This window comes from Pan paniscus, chromosome 1 (assembly GCF_029289425.2).
Source record: "Pan paniscus chromosome 1, NHGRI_mPanPan1-v2.0_pri, whole genome shotgun sequence".
Classification (NCBI taxonomy): domain Eukaryota; kingdom Metazoa; phylum Chordata; class Mammalia; order Primates; family Hominidae; genus Pan; species Pan paniscus.
This window is the reverse complement of record NC_073249.2, coordinates 48,637,638-48,647,050: the sequence shown is the minus strand read 5'-3', so window position 1 is coordinate 48,647,050 and position 9,413 is coordinate 48,637,638. Positions and strand designations below refer to the sequence as shown.

At 44.7% G+C, this 9,413-nt stretch overlaps 1 protein-coding gene across 6 annotated transcripts in view; it reads left to right on the top strand.

The window, feature by feature from the left end:
* Positions 1–5,766: 5,766 nt before the first annotated feature.
* The window catches only part of CAMSAP2 (calmodulin regulated spectrin associated protein family member 2), a 121,685-nt gene continuing 118,038 nt past the window's right edge, over positions 5,767–9,413 (top strand). For 4 of the 6 annotated variants that reach the window (XM_003823056.6, XM_003823055.6, XM_008976655.6 and 1 more), the window contains exon 1: positions 5,767–6,857. In XM_003823056.6, the coding sequence (XP_003823104.2) occupies positions 6,719–6,857 (139 nt within the window). In that variant the 5' untranslated portion in view covers positions 5,767–6,718. The remainder of the gene's footprint in view (positions 6,858–9,413) is intronic. The other 2 variants (XM_055109987.2, XM_008976656.6) reach the window with 1 other exon arrangement.

The window sequence follows — 9,413 nt, the reverse complement described above, 5'->3', positions numbered from 1 at the left end:
TGGGAGCAAAAGCCACATTGCTGGGAAAGATTGAAAAGGTTAGTTTCAGAAATATTATTAATTTATATTTTAAGTAAGTAAAAATGAGAAGGCGTGAGCCACCACGCCCGGCCTCCTTCCATTTTATTTATTTATTTATTTTTTATTATTATACTTTAAGTTCTAGGGTACATGTGCACAACGTGCAGGTTAGTTACATATGTATACATGTGCCATGTTGGTGTGCTGCACCCATTAACTCGTCATTACATGAGGTATATCTCCTAATGATATCCCTCTCCCCTCCCCCCACCCCACAACAGGCCCCGGTGTGTGATGTTCCCCATCCTGTGTCCAAGTGTTCTCGTTCTTCAATTCCCTCCTTCCGTTTTTTATTTAGTCTCTACCTTAGCTGGAGGATCCCATTTTCTGCTGTTACCTCCCCTTGCCTTTCTATACAATCGCATCTTAAAACTTTCTGGAAATAAAAAAGTAACTACTGCTCTAAAGATTTAAATCCTGAATACTAGGCAGCGGACTGATTTAACTTGCAGTTATAACCTAGTAAAGTATGTAGATGTCATCCTCCTATCATAGACTATTGGTAATAAGGGTACTTTAGAAGGTGCCTGGTTCTATCTACCCTGTTGTTTTATTGCAGGGGAAACCTGAGAGGAGGGAGGTGGCACGTGTTTCCTCAAATCTCATGGCAGATATAAAGAACAGCACTGGAACCCAGAGTCCATCCTCCTAGCCTAGTGCTTTTTCTGTTACCTCCTAACACCCTGACCTGCCTTCAATGATGTTAAAAATAAAAGAAGCATTGCCCATTGTTGGAGGCTAAGGGTTCTTGGTTTAAGTAGGGGATTAATCAAGGAAAAATGTTTTAGGGGTCTGGGAAAATATGGTGCTATACCTGGACACCTGAGAGCCGGGTTTCTCTGTTTGGTTCAGACACTGACTCACAGTGTGACTCTGGAAAGTTATGTGGCCTCCCGGTGTGTCAGTCATTCCAGCCACACACTTGGCATCATACTACGTAGGCCTCGCTAGAACTATTGTGAAGGTTGATGAGGTAATTCTTATAAAACTTTGCTAGCTATTCCAATGAAAGCCACGAGTGTATCTAGAAATGATAGACTGTCAGATATATAGCACAGACTCTTCTATCTCATGTTGGTTTATTAGAGGTGGCTATACTTCAACCAAGTGAACCTCTTATTGTCATCAATTAGCTTAACATTCTTTCTCCCCTCTTCACCCCCACCCTTGGCCATTCTTAACCTGGTTGATTTGAAGTTTACTTATTCTAGTCCCTTGAGTTTCAAAGGAACGTAAGGTCTTCACCACTTAAAATTAAGTCTTCTGCCCCTTGGTTTCTCCAGCCACCAAATGGGGATGATAATAGGGGCTGTGGTGGGGATTAAATAAGTTACTATAGGATCGGGACTGCTACATAGAGAGTGCCAATAACTGTTAGCTGCTATTAGTGTAACTTATTGAAAGTGAATGATAGTACATGTGTATATGCCTTCTATTTAAGAAAATAATGTGAAGTCTTACTTGTAGTACTTGCTGGTTTAGTACTTCTTTGCTTCTGAGGGGACACACTGAAGACGTCTATAGGTGAAGTCACAAGGCTTCTAACTTACGGAGATAAGGACATGACAATGAAGGAGAGCTGGGCTGCTCAGGCCATAGGATTTCCAAGTTTTCTTACCAAAACTTTGCTTCTTCAGCTATCTGTTTAACATCACATCCTAGCACCCAGGGGCTCTATCAATACTGGCTGATGAATGAATGAACTTATGAATCTATCAGACAGAGAAATAGAGGATCGCCATATGGAAGGAAGTCTGGCTGGCATTTTGAATTCTCCAGGAGAAAAGAGAGAAACATGTTTACAACAGAGAGAAGGAGGGCTGCCTGTGCGGGAATAAGGGTAACTGTTGCTCAATGAACTGAGCCCCTAGGCCTGGAGATAAAAAGTAGAGGGATAGCTGTGCAGTTGGACAAACAGGTCCAGAGAACCATTGGGTTTTGTTCTGAACAAAGTCAGATATCTTAAGGGGAAGTGGAGAGCATTTCTTTTTGACAGTGATATTCTGCAGAGATTTCCAGGTTTTAAAAGGATCATTCTGAAGGTGACACAAAGAACACCCTATTAGAGTGTCTGTCTCCCTGAAAATGAATCCTTCTTCTTTGTACTCAGGGTGTTTCCCTCTTAATAATAGCCTCCTACCATGACCCCAAGTTGTTTCACAGCCTCCCCGACAGTAAAAGCTGCTCATTGTTTAGGCATTTTGTTTTTTCCCATTCCTAAACACACTCCTTCCCAGTTGGGGTTCTAGTAATGCCATCTCTACTAAATCCATCACCATTGAATCAAGGGACAAGTTGCAGCAACTTACTTTGTTTCCTTCTCTTCCTTGTCTTGTTCATTTAGGTTGAAATAGTTTTCAATGAAATCCAACAAGTATTTACCCAGCACCCATTGAGAGCAAACTACTGTGCTAGGTCACATGCAACATCAAGGTGATTAGGCATGATTTCTAGCCCTGAGAATCTTGTATTGGCTTGCAGATTATTATAATGACTGGTAAAATGTTTCAGTATCTCTCTTCAACCTTTCTGGGCTATAGGTTCTTCCTAACATGATTTATGTGCTCTAGAATTCAGTCAAAGTTGCATTTGAGAACATTAGATTCAACAGATGTCTCCAAGAAACCTTCCCAATCCCTCCACCTATATATGGTCTGCCTGCAAGCTTTTTTTGGTTTGTTTTTTGTTTTTGTTTTTTTTTGAGATGGATTCTCGCTCTGTTGCCCAGGCTGGAGTGTAGTAGCATGATCTTAGCTCACTGCAACCTCCGCCTCCCAGGTTCAAGCAATTCTCCTGCCTCAGCCTCTCAAGCATCTGGGACTACTTGCGCACATCACCACGCCCAGCTAATTTTTGTATTTTTAGTAGAGATGGGGTTTCACCATCTTGGCACGGCTGATCTCGAACTCCTGACCTTGTGATCCACCTTCCTTCAGCCTCCCAAAGTGCTGGGATTTCAGGCATAAGCCACCGCACCCGGCCTTTTTTTTGAGACAGAATCTTGCTATGTTGCCCAGGCTGGAGTACAGTGGTGCGATCTCTGCTCACTGCAATCTCTGTCTCCTGGGCTCAAGCAATTCTCGTGCCTTGGCCTCATGAGTAGCTGGGATTACAGGTGTGTGCCACCAGGCCTGGCTAATTTTTGTACTTTTAGTAGAGACAGGTTTTTGCTATGTTGCCCAGGCTGGTCTTGAACTCCTGACCGCAAGTGATCCACCTGCCTCAGCCTCCCAAAATGCTGGGATTACAGGCATGAGCCATTGTGCTTGGCCCCTGACTGCACTTTATATCTCTTACAGCACTTATCACTTTTACATTGTATTATAAATTTATTTATGTACATGTTAGCCTCCATAATGCGGAAAGAGAGCAGGCACAGGGAAAAGTGCCAGAGGAGTGGAGCCAGAAGACCTGTGCTTGAATTTGAAGCCAGACTCAGATATGAATCAACCATGAAATCTTGGCCATGCAACTTAATCTTTGCAATTCTCAGTCCTGCATCTAGAATTGGAAGACAATAATAATTCCTACTTCATAAAATAGATATGGAAATTAGTTATCATATGAACATGCTTTGTGAGTTGTTATCTATCTGTTAATTTTATTAACCTCCATGTGATACAGCAAAGGGCCTTCCTTGCCCATGAGAAACCCTATTAATATTAATTAAATTATTGGAAAAATTACATCAACCACCCTCTGGCATATTATTATTTTCAAATTCTTTTCATATCCCACATTGTTAGCAAGCCTCATCTGTTGTGTCCTACTAGGTTTAAGGAGGAGTGTTTACAGGGATTAAACAGAAACAAAGGGACCTGCTTTTTGATGGAGCTGCCCTCTTCCTTTACTAGTTGTGCAGAATAAGAGTAATTAATTTTTTTTTCTGAGCCTTAGTTTTCTCATCTGTATAATGAAGATAATACAGGATTTTATAATGATTAAAATTAGATAATGCTAGCACTTTGGGAGGCTGAGGTGGGAGGATCCCTTGAGTCCAGGAGTTTGAGACTAGCCTGGGCAACAAAGGGAGACCTCATCTCTACAAAAAATAAAATTAGCTGGGTGTGGTGATGTGTGCCTGTAGTCCCAGCTATATGGGAGTCTGAGGTGGGAGGATTGCTTGAGCCTGGAAGGTTGAGACTGCAGTGAGCTGTGATTTTGCCATTGTATTCCAGCCAGGGCAACAAAGCAAGACCCTGTCTCAAAAAATAATAATAATAGGCTGGGCGCGGTGGCTCACATCTGTAATCCCAGCACTTTGGAAGGCTGAGGTTGGCGGATCACCTGAGGTCAGGAGTTCGAGAGCAGCCTGGTCAACATGGTGAAACCCCGTCTCTACTAAATACACAAAAAATCAGCTGGGCGTGGTGGTGCGCGCCTGTAGTCCCAGCTACTCAGGAGGCTGAGGCAGGAGAATCGCTTGAGCCCTAAAGGTGGAGATTGCACTGAGCTGAGATCTTGCCACCACTCTCCAGCCTGGGCGACTTAACAAGACTCCATCTCAATAATAATAATAATAACAACAACAATCACTTAAAAATAAAATTAGATAATGTATTAAAATGAGATGTGAGGAGCTAGTGATTTAAGTAAGCTCAGTATGTGTTAACTTTGATAATATTCACATGTAGTCCATTAATTGAGCAATTATACTATGGGGCTGGGCACCGTATAGCTGCTGGAGATATACCCTGTCATCATGTCATCAATGGGAAAAACCGACAAGTAACTGATTATTGCCACACGATGTGACAGATGCTACGACAGAAATAAGAACAGGGTGCTCCAGGAACAACAGGGGAGGCACCTGTGTGACAGCCCTGACTGGAAAGTTGTCAGCAGCTGTCAGGGAAGGCTTCATGGAGGAAGTGACTACTGTGGAGTCTGAAGGTGCAGTAGGAGTAAGCTGGGTGGACAGAGGAACCACCCTGAGCAAGGAGGTAGAGATCTGAGAAGGCATGCTCATTGAAGAAAATAGAGAGCAGTTCTGACAAAATGAAGCTATAAAGGCCGGTAGATGCCAGATCACAAAGGGCATTAGCTTGTTTTGTGAAAGAATTTATGCTCTTTTCTGAGAGAATGGGGAGGCATTGTTGGACCTGTGCCCTCTCAGAGATAAAATTTAAGTGGAGAGCACTGAGTTAAGAAAATATCTCGATATCATGAAATTAACACAGGTTTGGAGCCCCCACAGATCTTCAATCCTGGTTAAGTTCCATGTATGACCTAATCAACTCCACCTCTCTTTCGTGGACAATCAGCAATGACATCTACCTCTCAGGATTATTGCGAGGGCTAAATGAGATAGTGCAGGTCAAGTTCGCTGCAAAGTGTGTGTCACATAATGAACATTTTAAGTAAATATCAACTCTTTTCGATGAAGCACTGTGTAAGTAGAATATGAAAGCTATTGCCAGGCCTCTCCCTCCTCCCTTCCTTCCTTTTCCTCTGTCAGCAGTGCAGGCAGCAGCAGCCAAAAGCCAGGGACGTGGAGGATGTCCACTGAAGCGAGTACTCCAGAGCGATGATTAAAAGGCAGCCGCCCCGAATCCCGGGCGCGGGCGGGGAGCGAGGCTGGGCATGCTCAGTGGGCCGGAGACGAGAGGGAAGCGGGGCGGGGGCGGGGGCGCGGGCGGGGGTTGGGGGGGGTGGGGGGGTCGGAGCCGCGCGAGGGCGCATGCTCAGTCCCCGCATCTGCTCCTTCATCCAGTGCCGCAGCCGGAAAACCGCAGCGGCGGCGGCGGCGGCGGCGGCTGAGGGGGAACGATCCAGCGGGCTGCAGAAAGGGGGGCAGGAAAAAATTACAAGGACATTACTGATAAGACAGGAACTGAGAGCTTGGGATTCGCGGCCTCTCCCAGGCCACCACCTTCGCCGTCAGCAAGGGAGGAAGACCCGGGAGACGGCAGCGGCGACGGCGGCAGGGGAAGGAGGAGACGGCGACGGGAGGGAGCACAGAGGAGGGGACGGGCCGGCGGCGGCCTGTGAGCCGCAGTGATTTTGACGTTTTCCGCTGCTGCGTCTCCGGCGGGCAGGGGCCGGGCTGCGCTGGGTGGGCCAGCTCGCCCCGCGCTTCCCCCTCGTCCTGCTCGTCCCTCCGCCCACCCGGGGCCTGAGGGGTCTCCCCGCTCCGAGGGAAGGGGAGAGGGAGGCGAGGGCGTGCGGGCCTCGCGATGGCGGGGACATTTTCCACAACGTGATTGTTGAAGGCTCCCTCCACCCCCCCTCCCTTAAAATTCCGGGCCCTTCCAGCCTCCACCCTCCCCCAAGCCCGTGTGACTAAACCGAGACAAAGGGGAGGCGGCCTCGCTCACACGCGGGCTCGCGGGGCGGGTGGCTCGGAGGGGCGCGGGCACGGGGCGGACCTCGCGCGGACGGACGGACGGAGACGGCGCCGCCACATTCCTATGCCCGGGAGCGGCGGCGGCGGCGGCGGCGGCGGCGGCTCCCGCGGGAGGCGGCAGGCGCGCGGCGCGGACAGCTGAGCTTCTCCTCCGTCGGCGCCCGGGCGGACATCGCCCGGTCCCCGATGGTTTGAGCTTGCTTCTCCCTCCCTCCCTCCCGACCCCCGTGGTGGCGAGGCCACGCCATGTGAAGGTTAGGGCCGGGACATCCCGAGGAGCCGCGGTGAAAGATGGGGGATGCTGCAGACCCCAGGGAGATGAGAAAGACGTTCATTGTTCCAGCCATCAAGCCTTTTGACCACTATGATTTCTCCAGGGCCAAAATCGCCTGCAATCTGGCCTGGCTGGTGGCCAAAGCCTTTGGGACAGGTTAGTGGTGTCACCCTTTCCCTCCCCTCTTCCTCCTGATGTGGTCCACATCTCGGTTTTTGTTCCCGATTCTCGAATCCCTCCCTCCCCGTGCCTGTCTTCTCGTACAGGTTAAGGGAGATGATGGGAGGCTAGGAAGAGAAAGAAAGGAGAAATAAGGAAAGCAGGTTTGGTCTTCAATGAAGGGCACGTGAATGGTCAGGTGGGATTTGGCCAGATTCCTTTTATTGGATGGCAAAATGTCCCCCCCACCCCCCAGTGAGCAATTTTATGTTTTTAGATAGAGTGGTTTTGATTTGTGGTATTTTCTTCATTGTGTTGCGTACATTTCTGCCTCAGTCATAATTGTGATTACACCACCAAGAAATCTGAGTTGGTTTCTTTATTATTGCAAGAAGGTGGATGGTGCATAGTACTATATTGATTTTGACATTTGTAATGATGGCTGCTATTCAGGCTCCGTTGGATGTAAGGTGGCCTGTGTCGAGTGCGGTATTAATTTTTGTTGTCATTCTTTAAGGCTGTATCAGCCTTCTGCACACATGTTAAGTTCTTATTAAATCAGTTATTTAAAACCAGTGTTCAGTTTGCTGACTGTAGGGTGCAGTTTTCATTTCATATTATCAGTGAGGCATATTCTTTTTTCCAAATGTATTTTGGCTTCATAAATTAAAAGAAACAAAAACTCCCTACTTTGGGAAATTTTTTAATAGATGAGTTTTTTGAAGGCGTGTGCTGTTCACACAGAAATTGTATAGTACAGTAGCAGTTAAACACTCCCTCCATAACCCAGTCTTTGCAAAATAACAGGAAAAGGGCCTCCCGTTATGATTCTTTAGTGTTGCTTTAGGAGCCCATGTTGTGAAATGTTAAAAAAATTAGAGAGCTGCTTTTCATTGGAAGATGCTTCTGTAATTTGGTAACTTTTAAGAGTAATTTTACAAGATTTCTATTCCCTAGTTAATGAAGTTTAGATATATGAAATATTTGTTGAAAAGTTCCCTAGTACTCACAAATTTCCACATGTTAAATATAGGGTTTTTCAGGGGGAGGGTGACTAATTTCCAATTTTAGGACTATGTAATGTTTTGGTAAATGGTTTAGTTCAGTTTTACTGCTTAAACTTACACAGCTGAGTATTTTCAGGACTTACACATCCTACTTAAATAGCAGATTAATCTCAGTGTTTGGAAAATGATTTGAATTTGTTTTTGGGGAAACTTCACATTGATGTGATTTTATGTTTATGGCAGCCTTAATTTTACTTGAATTTTCATGCTTTGATATTAAGCTGGCATCAGGAATAAATATAGTAAATCCTTTTCAAATTATTTAAATTTTAAACATCTCTTTGAAATTGAATGTCTAGCGTAACTCATAGGAAGAAACACAAAGTGTTACTGCCTTTATATAAAAACATTCTGGCACCACTGATATAAGCAGTGAGAATAATAGATGTATTTTGGTTTTAACTTAAGCAGCACACTGAAGCTGGTATCTATTTGGATGGCAAATCAAGGCTATTTAAGCGCTTAGAAAACATGGAAAGAGGGAAATTTACATAGTCACCTATGTGGAAAAGTAGTATGTATAAAGTGGAAGGCAAAGGGAATAAGAGAAATATTTTCTTTCCATCTGGAACTGAGAGGATACTTATAGGATACAGATATCAAAATTTTGCCATGCATACACAAAAGCTTCCAGCTAGAAAATGGCCTACTTTCTGGGTATGTGTCAGGCAGGTTCGTAGATTCTAGACCACTTGAACATATTGAACACACCTGAAGAAGAAAGGAAATGAAGGGAATCTAGTATCAGTGGAATCTGATGTCTGCCAGGCACTCTGCTGGATGCTTTGCATTAAGTTGTACGTTCGAGATTGATAACAAGTCTCTGATGTAGGTAGTGTGTTCCCCATTTAAAAAATAGGAGGAAATCAGTGCATAGAGAGGTTAACTTTCCTACTATCACAGTGTTAGTAAGTGGCAGAAGTGAGTTTTGATTTGAGGTCTGACTCTAAAGGGTAAAGGTATTGGTGGAGGTGGAACACTCCTGTTAGATACCCAGCACTCTGAATACATTACTTCATTTATTCCTGCAGCAACCCTGTAGATACTGTTCTCATTTTGCAGATAAGGTAACTGGCTCACAGATTAATTTGCACAAGATTAAACATCTGGCAAGTGATGTGTTCTGCATGTCTGACTCTGAAGCCTTTGCTTATTACTCTATACCGTTCTGCAGAGTAACCGTTTTATCTGCAGGTGTGAAAAATGTGCACATAGTACATATTGAAGTCTAATTTTTTCTTTAAAAATTGTACAAATCTTAATTCATTTTCAGATAGATGATATTGTTGGTTATTACATTTGCCTTGGCAGCAGTTGGAATGGATGAAAAGACCATATTCAAATGGAATGAAAAACAAGTTTAGAAGACCTTGAGTGACTTAGTAACAATATATTAATACATTATTAAGAATGTTATGTTTGTACATTTTGTTTATTCTTTATCAACAGTCTTTCAAAAGAAATTTATATGGAGTGAATAGAAAAA